Raw genomic sequence first — 16,190 nt, 5'->3', positions numbered from 1 at the left:
GGGCACTTCTGGGCCCTGGGCACTTCTCTCCAATGGATCTCAGTGCTAGAGACACGCAGAGGCAGGGCTCCCCTGAGTAACCAGGGTAGGAGTTTTAGGACTCATGATAGCACAGCATCCTACTGGGAGCAGCTCCTCAGTCACCCTGCAGTGAAGCCTATCTTGCCGGCTAGGAGATGTGAGACCCAGTTCTAGATCCCACCGTGGACCCCAGGCTCTCCTTCCCAGGCCCAATGCAGAGCCACCTGCGCTGCCCGATTCCCACAACAAGCAGAATCTTCGTCAAGGAGGCAAAGGCCAGAGTTTGAGGAATGGGGGCCCGAGCCATAGCATGGCGAGGACGCCTGCCTTCAGATTCAATGCCCCGCGCCCAGCATACAGGGTGCTGAGACTGAATCTGGGATGCCGCGCGCAAGGTAAACTGGTTACCCACTGTACTATCTCTCTGGCTCCTCATTTCTCGAACTATCTCTCTCTCTTTTGTTTTGTTTTGGGGTCACACCTGATGCTGCTGGGCTTCCTCACCAGCCTCACGGCCAGGAACTCGCCCCCCCCCACCCCCTCCTTCCTGGAAGAGATTCTGCCCGTTTGCAGGGCCTCCAGCAGAGCCGGCGGCTGGACGGCACGGGGCGCGGCTGTGCGGGAGGAAACGCATTAGCGGCAGTTGCCCGGGGCAGCGGCTCTGCTGCTGGGAATCTGCACGGGTGCCCGGGCGCTGGCGGGCTGTGCCGCCGCGCGGCTGCCGCACTGGGCTTTAAGTCTGGGCTCCCATCCCCCACGGGGCAGCGGCTGCCTCCACCGGCTGCTGCAGACCAGTGAAGCAGAAGGACAAACGCTCCCGGACCTTTGGGGCCAGCGGCGCAGCCTCCCACGCTGGGGGGGGCCTTGGGAGGGACGCAGATCCGGCCCTGGAAAGCTGCGGGGTATGGGTGGGGGTCGGCGGCGGGAGCGGGGCGCCGGAGACAGCCCAGACGTTCAGATGCCCGAGCTCAGGGACTCCGGCCACGGCCACGGGCCCCGGGGCCAGCCTGCGGGATGGAGGACGCGCCGGAGGCCCGCTCTTCCCCCTCCGAATCGCCGCGGCTTCCGGGGACCCCCTGGGGTCTCGGGCCTCACCCCTCCCCGTCCGATCCCGCACCCTCGGCGGATTGGTCCCCGGCCGCGGGGGCGGGGCCTGTCCCTGACGTCACGGGCCGAGGGGGGCGGGCGGTAGGGGGAGGGCGGCGGGCCCCGGTTCAGCACCTCGGAGAGCTCCCTCCCCGGCCTTGTTTTGCACCGGCGCGGCCGCCGGGGGAGGGAGCCAGGGGGCCGGGCACCGGGCGCACCGCCGCCGCCGCCGCCGCAGGATGGCCGCAGAGGGGTCGCGGGGCCCCGGGGGGCAGAGGGCGCGGCCGTGATCCCGCGGGGGTGCCGGGGCTCCCGGCGAGGTGGGGGGCAGCTGGCGGCGGCAGCAGTGGCCGCACATCTGGATGGAAGCGAGCTTTGTCCAGACCACCATGGCTCTGGGGCTGTCCTCCAAGAAAGCGTCCTCCCGCAACGTGGCCGTGGAGCGGCGAAACCTGATCACCGTGTGCAGGTGAGCCCGCGGGCGGGCGGCGGGGTGCCGGGCGGTGCCAGGCGCGGCTGCGGGTGCCAGGCCCGAGAGGCGCGGGCTGAGCAACTTGCCCCGGGGCCCAGCCGAGGGGCCGGGGGTGCTCTGGCCGCTGCCGGCCGAGCCAGGCCCAACCCAGGCCTGGGGGTGGGGGTGTTCAATTGGCACTGCAGCTTCCTGTGACAGCCAGGAAGTGACATGTGGGGGGCGGGAGGCTGGCTCCTCCGTTGGGGGCTGGGCAGGGTGGGCAGAGGACGCCTGTGGAGAGAGCCCATGGCCCTCCCTCTTGCACACCCTCCCCTGGCACCCTGGGGTGCGACTGGCTGTGGGGTGGGAGAGATTCTCCACTGCGCAGGGCCAGGATGGGGCCGCCTAGGTTCTGGAGAGCCGAGGTCCCGTCGAGGTCCCGTGGCACCCCAGCATCCTTGCAAGGAAGGGCCGGAGGGCTGCGAGCTTGACACCAGAGGCTCACCTGGGCTCCCCTGAGCAGTGAGACAAGGCGGGGCGGGCCCCAGCGCCCCTGTGGGGCTGTGCTCATCCTCTCTGGGCCTCCGGTTTCCTGGTGTCAGGAGGGGAAGGAGCTCGCTCTCCGCTGCAGTGACTCACGGCCCTGCCCAGCCTCACCCGCTCGCCACTGCCCCTCTAGGCTCCCCAGGCCAGCTGCCTTCTCTTCTCTGCCCCCTCCCCTGGGCAGAGGGGGCGCAGGGGAGCTGCCCGGCTTCTTCACCAGACCCACCTGCCTGCTAATAGGCCCTGGCCGGGCTCTCTGGTGCCCACTTGCTGCCTTGGCTCTGAGCTGCTCTAGCTCCTTCCAGGTTCTTGGCACATACCCAGCCCCACTGCTCATCGCCCCGTGAGCTCCCGGTGCCCGGCTCAGGGGTGCCGTCAGCAGTCTCCGTGCTGGAAATGTTATACAGGGAAGGAGTGAGTGCGGCCACCGCCCAGCCCTCCCCGCCACCTCGAACCCTGCTGATGTGGGGTGAGGCCAAGCGCCCTGCCTCTGAGACAGGAAGATCCTAGGCACAAACTCAGTGCTCAGCCGCGCAGCCTTGGGGAAGTCTCCTAATCACTCTGGGCCCTCACTACCTCCCCCTCCCCACTGTAGCTGTGACTGTCACTCCAAGGAGTGAACAGGAGTGATCCACGTAGGTGCGTGCCCCTCAAATTGGTGCCTCCGAGAGCCCCCCCCAGGCCCCTCTCCCCTCTGGCCATCCCAGCTTCCTCGTCAGGAGGGTTGGGTCTCCTGGTATGGAAAAAGGAGCAGACCCCAGAACCCAGACAGAAGCAGAGGACTGAGCTGGGCTGTGAGAGGTAGTTTGGGGGTCGGGGGCATGACAGAGGCTCAGAACCCCCTCGGCCCTGGCTGCCTTGTCGCTGTCACGTGCCTGGCCCCCAGCTCCCAGAACAGTTCCCTCGAGCAGGCCCCGGGCTCTCCAGGGCCCTGGGCTCTCTGTCTCCATGGTAACCCACAGCAGCCACCACACCTCCTAATAGGGAGCTGGCCATGCGGCTCCTGGGGTGATGGCCAGCCCCTCAGCACGCCTGGGGACAGAGAGCAGATGGTTCCCACCCTGAGCCAGTCCCAGCCTGAGGTCTGACCCAGCATACGGGGAGCTGCACAGTGGAACCTGGAGTGTCCTAAGCACCAGCTCCCCACCCCTGCCCCCGGGCCCGCGCACCTCCTCCCAGTCCCAAAATCCCAACCAAAGGACAGAGGGCGGGCCCAGTGTTGTGCGAAGGGACTGCAGGGGACAGAGAGGGACACCGTGACTTGCCCGCCCCACAGAGGTGTCACCAGAAACAGGGCTGCCCCCTACCCCTGTGAGGCCCCCATGGTCACCTGGTGGGCTTTGGCCACACCAACTCTCAGTGCAAAGGGAAGAGTAGCAGGTGTGTGGACATGGCGGTGCCTCTAGCCTACAGGCCAAGGGCCAGGCTCTAAGGGGTGGACAGAGAACTTAGGAACTGTGGACCTGGCAGTCAGGACAGTCCCCAGGAGGCAACAAGGAGAGCGGGAAGGGCTTTGAGATCTGACATACCTGCCTGACTTCTCACCAGTCATGCGACTGCACAGATCCCCCAACCCTGGGACCCCCAGCTGCCCCCTCCATAGAATGGGAGTGTCAGAGATAGTCACCAGCCCTGCTTCCCAGGGCCACGGCCAGGAAAGAGAGGTGACCACCGTGAAATCTAGTGCCTGGCATAAGCCAGCGCTCGAGATGCTTCGGGACAGCAGTGCCCAGCCCTGCTCCGCTCCTCATTCTGGGTTCATAATGGTCAGCTTGGGAGTTCTATGCTCCCTCCCGCCGCTCCCCTGCACAGCCCAGGCAGTTGGGGCGTGCAGGGAGAGCTGAGGCTTTGGGCAGGCTTGGAGAGAGGGAAGGCGACTGCCTGGCTCCAGACCTCAGCCTCCTTCTCAGGGGGTCCCCCTGGTGTCTGTGCCCCCATTGTCCCCCAAAGCCCTGCTGCCAAGGCCCCTCCCCGCCCCCCGACTGTGTCAGACCCACGCCCAGCACCTCCCCGCCAGCCTGGCACTGCCTGGGCCCTGGGCAGCTGGTGTGTGGGCGGCCAAACCAAGAAAGAAAAAGGGAAAGGGGGGCATCGGTGTGCCCAGAGCCCACCTGGCCACTGGGCATGCCCACGTTCCCTGCGCTGCTGCCAGTCCAAGTGCCCTAGTAGAGGAGACACCCCCACCTCAGAAGGGACGAGAGGTGGCCCCGGCACGAACCGCAGTCTGCTCAGGCCGGGGCACAAGGTGACCTCCCACCCCTGCTTTTCCCAGATGATGCAGCTCCCAAAGCTGGGCATGGAGGAAGGGGGCTCTGGCCAGTGCCCCCCACTCTGGGCGCCTCATCTCTCTGCCTACTGTTGCAACCCCAAACCTTCCTTTCCCTGCTGTCACCCGCCTCTTGCCAGTCTCCTGTTGGCAGCCCGGTGCCCCCACACAACACGACACCTGTCTGGCCACTCTGCTCGCCCCTGCCCCGTCCCTCCTCTGCCCTGGCCCTCGCCCGCCTTCTCGCCTGACACGGCCGCCGTCCCTTCTCCCGCGCGCACAGGTTCTCTGTGAAAACCCTGCTGGAGAAATACACGGCCGAGCCCATAGATGACTCCTCCGAGGAGTTCGTGAATTTCGCAGCCATTCTCGAGCAGATCCTCAGCCACCGTTTCAAAGGTGGGCCTCGGTTCCAGACCCCCCCCAATGCCCAGCCTCCCAGCAGCACCCCTCCCCTCATCTTCTCCATGGCTCTCTGAAGCCAACCTCACTGACCCAGACCCCGGTTCTGGGCACAGAGCCAGGGGGCGGGGAAGGGTGTTTTGGGTCGAGCCCAGCGGGTGAGCACAGCTCTGGGTGTGCGGAGGTGGTGCTGACCCACATGGGAGGCGTGTACAAGGACAGTCACACGCGGCGGGGGGGGCTGGGGCTGCTTCTCTACGGGCATGCGTGTGCCCTCTTACACGGCCCCTCGACACCCGTCCGGGCCTTGCTGAGCCCCGTCCCTGCCCTGGCTCAGCCTGTGCCCCAGCAGGTCCAGTGAGCTGGTTCAGCTCAGACGGGCAGCGAGGCTTCTGGGACTACATCCGGCTGGCCTGCGGCAAAGTGCCCAACAACTGCGTGAGCAGCATCGAGAATATGGAGAACATCAGCACCGCCAGAGCCAAGGTGAGGACCAGGACCAGTGTCCGGGGGCCGCCTCCTCCCAGGTCACCTGCTGCCCGTGGGACCTGGGAGAGGGGCCGCCGGGAGTCCGGATTCAACCGCACGCCCTCGCCCAGGGCTGCATGACAAGGCTGGCCTGCTTTCCCAGGGCCGGGCATGGATCCGCGTGGCGCTGATGGAGAAGCGCATGTCCGAGTACATCACCACGGCTCTGCGTGACACCCGGACCACCAGGTCAGACCCCGCCCTCAGCGCCAGGGGGCACATGCCCCAGCCCACCACACTGGTTCCCTCCATTCCTGCAGCCTGCGCAGTGCCAGGGCAGAAGTCCCCGTAGGAACAGTGTTTGCCAGGCCCCGGGGCAGCACCACGATCACCCCGAGGCCCAACTCATCAACCCCCTCTGCCTCTAGTGCCATCCCAGCATGGCCCGGCCCGAGGCCACACCTCACTGGCCTTGTTCTGTGACTGGCAATGCACAGGCTCCCACTCTGCCCACACTTGGCGGCACGCTCTGTGCTACCCGTGGGGCAAGTCCCCACCTGCCCAGCCCCAGTGGGCAGAGATGAGTCTCCGGGGCAGGGCCGCAGGATGGAAGGTGCCCAAGGAGCGAAGTGGATTTGGAGCGGAGCTCCGTGGGGTAGGCTCCTGCCTCAAGCCAGGTGCCACCCCTGTCCTGGCTTTCTCCCGTGCCACCCCGGGCATGTGTGTGCCCCTCCTCGAGCACAGCTCTCCCCAGCTGTTCCTCGGCACTAGTGCATGCCCGTGAGAACTGGTTTCTTGCTTACGGAACTGGGTGACCCAGGATGTGGTAGGGAAGAGGCAGTGATATGATGGCTCAGGGACTAGGGCACAGGTGTTGCATGCAGGAGGCCTGGGTTCAAGTCCTTCCCTGAGCACCACCAGGAATGAACACTGCTGGGTGTGGCCCCTAAAGCAAAAAATAAAATAAGAGTCACTGGGGAGGGGGCTGGAGCAATAGTACAGCAGGTAGGGCGTTTGTCTTGCACGCGGCCAACCCAGGTTCGATTTCCAGCATCCCATATGGTCCTCTGAGCACCGCCAGGAGTGATTCCTGAGTGAAGAGCCAGGAGTAAGCCCTGTGCATTGCCAGGTGTGACCCAAAAAAAGCAAAAAAAAAAAAAAAAGTCACTGGGGAAGGGTCATTCTCAGGGGACCCTTAGAGGAGAGGGAGCCATGGCTATTCTCAGTGAGCCCCAGCCTGACCAGGAGGCAGGATCCTAGGGGGTGGGGAGCAGGAAAGGGGGGCCTTCCTTGGTCTGGGGAAAAAGTCGGGGTGGTCCTGGGAGGATGCTGCTGCCCACCAGCCCCTCCCCGCCCCACACCCCCCACAGACGTTTCTACGACTCAGGCGCCATCATGCTGCGGGAGGAGGCCACGGTGCTCACGGGGATGCTCATCGGACTCAGCGCCATCGACTTCAGGTGTGGGCGGGGCGGGGACCAGGGTTGCGACCCCAACATCCCTCCTCCCCCCGCCACCTCCAACCCTGGGTTCCTCTGCTCCAGCTTCTGCCTCAAGGGCGAAGTGCTGGACGGGAAGACCCCGGTGGTCATCGACTACACGCCCTACCTGAAGTTCACCCAGAGGTGAGGCAGCCCCACGAGGCGGCGGGGGGTCGCGGGGCGTGGGGCACGGGGTCCGGGCGCGGGTGCCCACTGCCCCCTCTCCTCCCCAAAGCTACGACTACCTGACGGACGAGGAGGAGCGGCACAGCGCTGAGAGCAGCACCAGCGAGGACAACTCGCCTGAGCACCCCTACCTGCCACTTGTCACCGACGAGGACAGCTGGTACAGCAAGTGGCACAAAATGGAACAGAAGTTCCGCATCGTCTATGCACAGAAGGTGCGCGCGGCGAGGGGCGCGGCGAGGGGCGCGGCGGGGGGCGCAGCGAGGGGTGCGGACCGCCAGGGTGCGGGCTGCAGCCGGAGCGGACCGGTCCGAGAGGCGGGCCGAGAGGCGGGACGCGGCGGGGGGCGTGGCGAAGGGGGCGGGAGGCGGTGGGCGCGGGCCCGGGTGTGCCTGACAAGACGCGCGCGGGCCGGGCGCCCGGCGAGGGGGTGTGGGGGATACTGGACGCGGCGCGGAGTGCGGGATGCTGCGGGCGCGTGGCGAGGGGGGATTGCGGGCCGGGGAGGCGGCGAAGGGTGCGGGGCGCAGCAGACACTGGCCGGGGGGGGGTGACGGACGCGGCGGGCGCGGGCCGAGGGGTGCTGGACAAGGCGGACAGGGCTGCGGGACGCGGCGGGCACGGCGAGGCTGCGGGGCGGGGGCTGCGGGGCGCGGCGGGCGCGGGGCGCGGCGGGCGCGGGGCGGCGGGTACGGGGCGGCGGGTACGGGACCCACAGGCGGCGGGTACGGGACCCGCAGGCGGCGGGCCCCGGGGTTGCGGGGCGCCTGGCAGCTGAGCCGGCGTCCCGCAGGGCTACCTGGAAGAGCTGGTGCGCCTGCGCGAGTCGCAGCTGAAGGACCTGGAGGCGGAGAACCGGCGGCTGCAGCTGCAGCTGGAGGAAGCGGCGGCGCAGAACCAGCGCGAGAAGCGGGAGCTGGAAGGCGTGATCCTGGAGCTGCAGGAGCAGCTGTGAGAGGCGCGGCCCCACCGATCCCGCAGGGGAGGGGACTCAATAGCCCCCACACTGTCTTTGGGGGATGCAGCAGCAGATCCGGGGACACCCCCACAACCCACTCTCCACACTCAGCATGACCCCCGCAGCCTGACTCACGGTGCACTCCACGCAGCACCCCCCCCTCATCGGCACCGTCTCCCAGGCCCCTCCCTCTAATACTACCCTGTTCAGCTGCACCCGGTGACCTCCCAGCACCGTCTCGTCGCCCGCCCCCACCCCCGCCCATGTTCTGCTCTTCAGGACCCCACCCCTGCTCTCTGCTGGCTGCTCCCACACTCGTCAGTCGCACCCCACCTCCCGCCACAGGCCCCAAGGAACTGCGTCACTGAGCCCCCCCTTTTTATTATTATTTTTTTGCTTTTTGGGTCACACCCAGCGATGCACAGGGGTTACTCCTAGCTCCGCACTCAGGAATTATTCCTATTGGTGCTGGGGCGGCCATATGGGTTGCCGGGGATCGTACCCGGGTCGACCGCGTGCAAGGCAAACGCCCTACCCGCTGTGCTATCGCTCCGGCCCCAGCCCCCGTGGTTCGTGAGGGGTTCTCCCGAGCCGGTAAACAAGGGGCTTCGAGACCGTTCAACGGATGTGGCTCCCGAGGACACCTTCCGCCACCCGGGCCTTCCCCGTCCCCGCCCCCTTTGCAGCCCCCCCTCCCCGGCTCCCCGCCCCACCTAACTCCCCCGCCCCCTCCCAGGACAGGTCTGATCCCCGGTGACCACGCCCCCCTGGCCCAGGCTTCCAAGGAGCTGGTCACGCCCCTGGTCAACCAGTGGCCTTCACTGGGAACGCTCAGTGGAGCGGAGGGGACCAACAACCCCAAACTCTACCGCAGGTAAGCCCCGACCATCTGGGCGTGGGCCTGCGCCCCGCCTCCCGTGAGACCTGCCCCCAGCTCTTTGCTCTGTCACAGACACAGCTTCATGAGCCCGGAGCCTCTGTCGGCTGAAGCCAGTCTCAGCTCGGACTCCCAGCGCCTGGGAGAGAACAAGCGGGATGAGGAGCCCTGGGGCCCCATCGGTGAGAGCCGCCCCTCCATCCCACCACCGTCCCAGGGAGGGCTGAGGCAGGGCCCAGGGGCCTGAGTGGGCCCCAGCCCCTTTCAGAGCGCTTAGAAGCAGATTGGGGGATGCAGACAGACCTCAGTGCAGGTCATCACACCTTGCAATCCTTCTGTGAAGTGGGGTGCTATGGGAGCAGAGGGTGAAGAGGGCTCAGTGGCTTGTTAGACATCCCTAGGGGGGCCCCCTAATTCCCAGGGAGCTTTGCAGTCTGTTTTCTCATGCACTGTGAACCACTCCTGACCGTTGTTTCCCCTTTTCCTTTGGCTGCCAGGAAGCTCAGAGCCTAATTAGTGTGGCTCCCTGCAAGCGAATGCCCAGGACTTCAACGCATGCATTTTGTGTTGACCGCCCCCTGGCTTCATCCTGTGTCCCCTCCTGAGTTTTCCTGGTGCCTGGATTTCCTTTTTTTTTTTTTTTCCTTCTCCTCGTTTTTAACCCCCACTGTACCGGATGGCCCCAGATCCCCCAGGACAAGGCAGGCTGTGGACATGTGACCCTGCCACACTGTTTGTGACTGTCCGTGTCTCCCCCCACCAGACTGTGAGCTCCATGAGGGCAGGGCCCGTGTTTCGTCCCTTCTCTGTACCCCCAGTGCTTGGAACGGAGCAAGTGCTCAGTGTGTCTTAATAAAGGAGCGGATGGAGCTGGGGGGAGACAGCCAGGAAGTGACGATGACAATCTGGTGTCTTGGCACCATGCATGGCAGGAGGGCTGGGGGCGTAGCAGGATTTCCCTGCTTGGGAGACAGGAGTCTGGCTGGGGGGCAACACGGGGGGGGGGGGCCAAGATCCATCACTATCCCTCCCCCCGCACACACCGCAGAGCGGTTGGCGCACCTCACCCACCCTCTCTCCCCAGGGAAGGACCCCACGCCCTCCATGCTGGGCCTCTGCGGCTCCCTGGCCTCCATCCCCAGCTGCAAGTCCCTGGCGAGCTTCAAATCCAACGAGTGCCTGGTGAGCGACAGTCCCGAGGGCAGCCCGGCCCTGAGTCCCAGCTGAGGAGCGCGTGGCCAGTGGCCAGTGCAGGCCCTCCGGGAAGGCTGCCCCAGCCAGGGGCCTCCTGGCCCTCTAGCTCGCCTGCCAAGCAGAGGCACTGCTTGGGCGGGGCTCCAAGGACGCCATGAGGGGAGTTGAGGCTCGTGCTCCTGGTGACCCTGATGTCCATCTGGCTCCCCCCTGGACTCTCCTCGGCTCGTGCCCTCCTCCCACGCCTCTCCCTCCGTTCCCATGTACCCCAGGCGCTTTCCTTCCTCAGTGCCAGGGAAGGCAGGTTCCAAGGGGCCTAGGCCAATAAAACCCCCGCCCGGACTCAGGGTGGCCTTGTCTGTGGGGTGGGCACAGGGGCCCGATTCTGAGCCTGGCTAGAAGGCGGCGGTACTGGCCCAGCGGGATAAAGGGGCCGCCTAACCTGGGGAGCTGGGGCTCAGTACAGGGTGCCCGCCAAGGACGCTGTGCCCTATGCACACTGCGCAGGATGTGGCCGATGCCAGGGCAAGCAGTGGGAGACGAAGGTCATGGGCCGCCCCATCAGGCCAGGTCAGCCCGGCACCACACCCACTCCGGCAGGGGTCAGCACCCCACCTGGATCTGAGCAGGGGGGCCCTCGGCCTGACCGCCTCTCCCGCATTCCCAGCCCCCCCATCCTGGCCTCCCCAGGCCCCACAGGCACAGGCACACAGAGAAGTTCATCAGCTTTAGACTCGGGGTGCAGACAACGCCCCGCCAGGGCATGGGGCTCCGGGCAGGCCATCAACAACAAGCACAGAGGGGAAATGGGGCTGGGGGGGAGTGTGGTCAGCAGATTTGGTCTTCAATTTGGCGGGGGACAGAAGAGTGATGATTCTTGAGGTTCGGGACTGGGGAGCAGCAGGCGGAAATCTGTGTGGGCCCAGAGAACAACAGCCCCCCTATTCCTGGGGCTCAGAGTGGCGAAGGGAGGGCGGATTGGGGCCCCTCCCATCAGTGCTGAGGACAAGGCACTTGGCTCGGTCGCCGCCTGTGCGGCCCTCCCGGGAGAGGTGGGTGCTCGTCCTCTCAGGAGCCCAGGGGCCGCTCGTGGTTGAGCCTCTGGAAGAAACTCTTGCTGAACTCGTAAGTGCTGATCATGATGGCACAGGACGGGGCGGCCTTGATGACCCTCGGGAGGAAGCCTGTGGGGAGGAGGCGGCTGAGCCAGAGGTCCCGGGCCGGCGCCCCCACCACCCGTGTGGACGCAGCCCCGGGGGGCTCACCTGCAAAGAGGCCCCTGGTGCCAGACTCAGCCCGGATTCTCCGTAGCAGCAGCCAGGTGGAGTCAACTCTCGGGGGCTTCACTGCAAGGCGGGGGCTGGGTGAGACCCCAACCCCACGGGGGGGGGGGGACAGCCCCCAGGCCCTCACCCTCCTACCTCTCACTGCCTCCAGCGCTCCCAGCGCCACCTGCCGCTGCGTCTTCACCACGTCAAAGGGGAGGGTCAGGGTGGCCGCCACCTGCGGGGACACAGGACTCAAGGGGTATCCAGGGACCCTGCTCCCCGCAACCCCCCCCGGCACCCCCACTACCCTCAGGCCCAAGGATCCCTTGGCAGGCCTGACCCCAACCCTATTTACTCACAGTTCCTGAGATGCCACCGGCCATGAAGCTGATGCCCACAGAGGCCTGGTCGCTGGGCCTGTGCCTGCTGAGCCAGCTCTTCATCAGCTCGTAGTTGAACCAGTACAGGGCTGTGGGACGGGGCGCACGTGAGGCCTGGGGGGAGCGGGAGGTGCCCGCGCCCACCCCGCCCGCCCGCGCGAGTGCCTACCTGAGAAGGGCACGTCCCGCAGGGCTGTGGGGCCCCAGCCCAGCCACAGCGAGCGCCAGCCGCCCTGCGCCACGGCTGCGCGGACGCACCTGCCCAGCTCCCGGTAGGACACCTGCTGGGCCTGCAGCTTCGTCCGCACCAGCTCCAGGGGACTGACCACTGTCACCGTGCCCACTGTGAGGAACGGGCGAGATCAGCCGAGGGGGGCCGGGCCCGCCCCACCCCCGCAGGCACCGGCAGGGCAGCCCCCGCCTTGCTCACAACGGGCCAGCACGCCGGCCACCATGGGCGCAAAGAGGTCAGAGGTCAGGGCTCGGTCACACAGGAAGGCCTTCAGCTGGTCATAGGCGGTGAAGTAGATGGCAGTGGCCGGCACGGTCATCACCCTGGGGCGGGAACAGGAGTGAGGGAGGAGCCGGGGCAGCGGGGGACGAGGCACGTTTGAGGACTGAGGCAGGTGGCAGTGGGACACTCACAGCGTGGCGGGGAGGCCGCTCCACAGGGTCCTGGTCCCCTCGTGCCTCACAATCTTTACAAACGCGTCCTGGCCACACGGACAGCAGAGGGAGAAGACAGCGTGAGCTGGCTGTGACGGGCACAGCTCCAATGCCCCCACTCACCCTGCGCCCCCCGGGATACCCCAACCAGCTCCGAGCGGACTCCTATTCACCCTTCAAGACTCGTGTGGGAGCGGCAGTACAGCGGGTAGGGAACGTGCCCTGCACCTGGCTGACCTGGGTTCAATCCCTACACCCCATGGCATTCAGAGCGCTGCCAGGAGTGGCCCCAAAGCCAAAAAATTTTAAAAAAAGCAACAAAACCTTATTCGGGCACTGCCCTTCCCAGCTAAAATGTCTACGCCCACGAGGCTGGCCCTTACCATGGTGCCAGTGAAGCGGGCAGGGTCCTGGAACCAGGTGGCACAGCGCGGGCCGTGTGGGCACAGGTACAGGGGCTCCAGCACCCCACTGCAGTACAGAAGGCACTTCCCTGCGAGGGGGAAGAGAGGAGAGGGGTGCAGTGAGAGAGACCCACACATCTGTGAGGGGCAGCCGCTGGGGCCCACCTCCCCCGGGGGCCAACGCGCGTCCCTTGCTTGGGGTATGGGGCACTCACGTCTGGCATCCAAGAGGCTCCAGAGCCTGAAGGGGGGCGTCGTCTCTACAACACAAAGGAGCCCTGGGCTCAGATGTGCCCCACTGGCACCGGAGCCCCTGCCTGGGGGAACATACCAGTTTCCCCAGGGACCCCAGAGTGGGCACTCACCGCTGACATGGGCAGGGCGCTGAGACTGCAAGCGAACCTTCACCACATCCAGGGGTGTCACTGGGGGAGGGGGAGGGGTCAGAGAACAGGCCTGAGCTGCCTCTCGAGCCCAGATCCCCAACTCCCCCCAGGACCCGCTGCCTCCAACCCGCAGCCCACTGCCCCAGCCCCTCCCCCATCTTACTGAACAGGGAGGTCACCACAGCCCCAGCGCCAGACGCCACCATCTGCTGAAGGGGGCTGATGCCCCCGGGGTGCCCGTCTGCCATCTGGGCGCTTCAGTTCTGTAAAGCAGAGGCCCGGTCACTCGCGGTCGCGGCCTCGGCGGGGTCCCGCACCGGCCCTCCCCCCCCCCGCCCCACTCAGGGGGCACAGCTTCCGGCGATCCTCCCCACGACCCTTGCCACTGGGGAAACTGAGGCCGGGGCAGGGAGGTGACCCGGCCAAGGTCACTGCGGGGGGCGGGAAGGCGGCGGGGCCAGCGCGCCGGCCGCGTGGGTCCCCGCGCCTCCCCCCTGGCCGCGCCCCCGGCCTCCACGGCCCGCCTAGGCCCGGGAGGTCGAAGATCAAGCCTCGGATCCGCCCTCTCCGGAGCGCGCGGCAGGCCGGCCACCACCCCGGCGGCAGGGACGGGGTCACCCGGCCGGCCCGGCCTCTCGCCCCCGTCTCCCGAGGCCGGAAGCGCCAGGCTTGGGGCCCGGGGCCGGGCAATCTCGGCTGCCCCCCCAAGCCCGGCGGCTGGAAATACGGCTCCGGGCGGAGGCGCGGGGCCAGGCGACAGTGGCCGGCGGGAGAGGCGGCCGGATCCCGCTTCGCCCGCGGGGACCGGCGCGGAGGCCCAAGGGGCGACCCCGGCCTCCCGGATCCCAGACCCCCGCCCCAGACCCCGCACCCCGCGTCCGTCCCCGGTCCCGCTCTCGTCCCGCCCACCTGGCTCTAGGCGGGTGCTCGCGCGGCGCGGCGCCGGGGGCCCAGCGGGCCCATAGCCGCTCCGCGGCCGGTGCAGGGTCCGCGCGGCCGCCGGGCAGCGAGGCCGACTCGGGAAGCCGCGGCGCCCGCCCCGCCCCGTCCCGCCCCGCCCGCGGACGACGCCGCGAGGCCCCGCCCCCCGGGCCGCCCGGCCGCCCGCCCGAGGCCGCGCGGGCCCCGCCCCCCGCGCGCCGCCGCGGCCCCGCCCCCGCGAGGCGCCGGACTGCGGCCCCGCCGCGAGCCTGGCCGCGTGTTCCCGCCCGCCCACGCCCGGCTCCCAGCCCCGGCCCTGCGCTCGGAGCAGGCGGGCCTGCCCCCGCGTGGTCTCCGTCCGAGGCCGCGGCCTGCCCGCCGCCGCGCCCCGCCGGGCTTCTGACTCATGGGCGACTGTGCAACACCCTCCCCGTGGCGTAGGCGATGGAGGGGGCCGTCGCGTCTAAACCCACTTGACAAGTCTGTGGGGCACCGTGCAGCTCCTGGCGTCCGCTGCGGCCCGGCGGGCTGGGCAGAGACCAGGCCTCCCACCCCCCAGTCCACCTGGCTGGCGACCTTGGGCCAGGGACACCACCACCATCATCCAGAGGACTGGGGAGGGGAGAAGGAACCTGCACGCGTGTGTTGGAGGCGCTCCTGGTTAACTTAGTCTCGGAACTTAAAGGCGTAGGCCACTACTAACCCCATTTCACGGAACATAAGACTGAGGCTCCCTTCTCCAGGATGCTTCCTGGGGTGACCGGGGGTGACCTCTCAGATTGAGCACCGTAGGGAGATGCATTTCTCTCCTGGGTCACCTCCGCACCGAGATCCCCACCATCAGTGTCACCTTTTAGGCTAATGTGCCTCGGGGTTATTTGTCCTAATACAGAAAAAAAAAAAAACCCTGGGGTGCGGGCCTGTGCCTTTAAGAAGAGTAGGCGGGGACTTTGCGTCACCGATGCCCCGCCCCTCCGCCCCCACTGGTCGCTCTGGGCCCGGAGCCGCCCCGCCTGCCGGCGCATGCCGAGTGAGCACGTGGGTGCCCAGGGGCCGACTGTCGGCTTTCCCGGAGAAAGGGTCGGCGCGGCTCCCCGCGGGCAAACTGGCGGGGCTGGGAGGGTGCGAGCTGTGCGGGGCTTACTGGGGCGCTGGTCTTCAGGCTCGAGTAGGCGTATTTTCCCGTTCCTTCTCAAGGTGAGGTCTGAAATGACACAAATCGCTTTTCTGATTGTCTTCTGGCGATTAGCCGGCCTCTGTTAAGGTCTTCCAGCAACCTCAAAATTATAGGTAGTTTACGCGAAAGGTTTCACAGCCAACAGCCAAGAGATGATTCTTTCCATTTTATGTAGTTATTTACTTTTGCGGGGCTGGGGGTTGCTCCCTGCTTGGGAGCCCTGCAGCGGTGCTTGTAGGACCTGGAGGACCACGTGGTCCTAGGATCGCGCTCCGGGCTCCCCGTGCAAAGCCCGGTCTCCGTTCAGAGGAGGACGCTGGGGTCCTGGTGAGTCAAGGCTCCCCTGGAGTGCGGCAGGACCCAGACTTCTCTCCCCAGACAAATCGCTCCAAGGTCACGCAAAAGAAAGGATCTGAACGCGAAGGCCCCCGCCCCCCTGGCCGCCCCTGAAAGCTCCTTCACCTCCCGCTAGGGCCAGGTCAAGGCCACAGCTGGAGAAAGACCTTCACTAGCAATAAGCGGTGGCTGACGCCTGTCCTCAAAGTAACCATGTGGCCAGCCTGGCCGTAAGAAGTGGAAAATTTTTTAGGAAAAGAGAAGCAGGTTCCGGTGGCCCCAGAATAAACAGCAGTTCCACTATTTTTAATGCAAACCTTAGCGAAGTAAGAAACAGGCTTTGGGGAAATGGGACAAGATGTAGACAACTGTTTCGCCTCCAAAAGCTGCTGGTGTGAGGCCAGAGCCATAGTACAGCGGGTAGGGCGTTTGCCTTGAAGGCAGCCGACCTGGGTTCAGTCCCATATGGTTCCGGAGCACTGCCAGAGGTGATTCCTGTGTGCAGAGCCAGGAGCAACCCCTGAGCACTGCTGGGTGTGACCCCCCCCCAAAAAAAAAAAGCTGCTGGTGGTTCAGCTCCTCATCACCTTGGGACAGGTTTCTCTCCCACCCATCCATACTGGGACACTCCGCCCCCCTGGAGTGGCCTGCTCACCTGGGACCAGCTCTGAGCTCAAACCCCACCCCCGCACCGGGAGGGGAAGGGTCTCAGCCTTAGT

The 16,190-nt window shown here is 66.7% G+C and overlaps 2 protein-coding genes across 9 annotated transcripts; one reads left to right on the top strand and one right to left on the bottom strand.

Moving 5' to 3' along the window:
• Positions 1–1,204: 1,204 nt before the first annotated feature.
• Positions 1,205–10,275, top strand: RUNDC3A (RUN domain containing 3A). 7 transcript variants are annotated; one of them, XM_055132914.1, is made up of 11 exons: positions 1,205–1,576; positions 4,651–4,766; positions 5,119–5,255; positions 5,401–5,486; positions 6,608–6,697; positions 6,782–6,862; positions 6,954–7,119; positions 7,698–7,855; positions 8,599–8,736; positions 8,797–8,921; positions 9,824–10,275. In XM_055132914.1, exons 1-11 carry the CDS (start codon positions 1,470–1,472, stop codon positions 9,964–9,966), a joined length of 1,347 nt encoding a protein of 448 aa, XP_054988889.1. In that variant the 5' UTR covers positions 1,205–1,469; the 3' UTR covers positions 9,967–10,275. The 7 variants fall into 7 exon arrangements, with proteins under 7 accessions (XP_054988889.1, XP_054988888.1, XP_054988890.1 ...); XM_055132913.1 differs by having other exon boundaries at positions 5,107–5,255; XM_055132915.1 differs by having other exon boundaries at positions 1,206–1,576; positions 5,122–5,255.
• A 372-nt stretch (positions 10,276–10,647) lies between these two features.
• On the bottom strand, positions 10,648–14,573 carry SLC25A39 (solute carrier family 25 member 39). Of its 2 annotated transcripts, none has more exons than XM_055131700.1 (12): positions 14,432–14,573; positions 13,201–13,300; positions 13,017–13,076; positions 12,867–12,911; positions 12,631–12,740; positions 12,227–12,294; positions 12,012–12,136; positions 11,751–11,924; positions 11,561–11,670; positions 11,355–11,436; positions 11,199–11,279; positions 10,648–11,117 (listed from the first exon to the last, which is right to left on the bottom strand). In XM_055131700.1, the coding sequence occupies exons 2-12, from the start codon at positions 13,283–13,285 to the stop codon at positions 11,002–11,004; spliced, it is 1,056 nt and encodes a 351-aa protein (XP_054987675.1). In that variant the 5' UTR covers positions 13,286–13,300; positions 14,432–14,573; the 3' UTR covers positions 10,648–11,001. The 2 variants fall into 2 exon arrangements, with proteins under 2 accessions (XP_054987675.1, XP_054987674.1); XM_055131699.1 differs by lacking the exon at positions 14,432–14,573 and adding an exon at positions 13,947–14,084.
• Between the last annotated feature and the right edge of the window lie 1,617 nt (positions 14,574–16,190).

This window comes from Sorex araneus, chromosome 3 (genome assembly GCF_027595985.1).
Source record: "Sorex araneus isolate mSorAra2 chromosome 3, mSorAra2.pri, whole genome shotgun sequence".
In the NCBI taxonomy this organism is placed as follows: Eukaryota; Metazoa; Chordata; class Mammalia; order Eulipotyphla; family Soricidae; genus Sorex; species Sorex araneus.
This window is presented reverse-complemented; position numbering and strand designations above follow the sequence as displayed.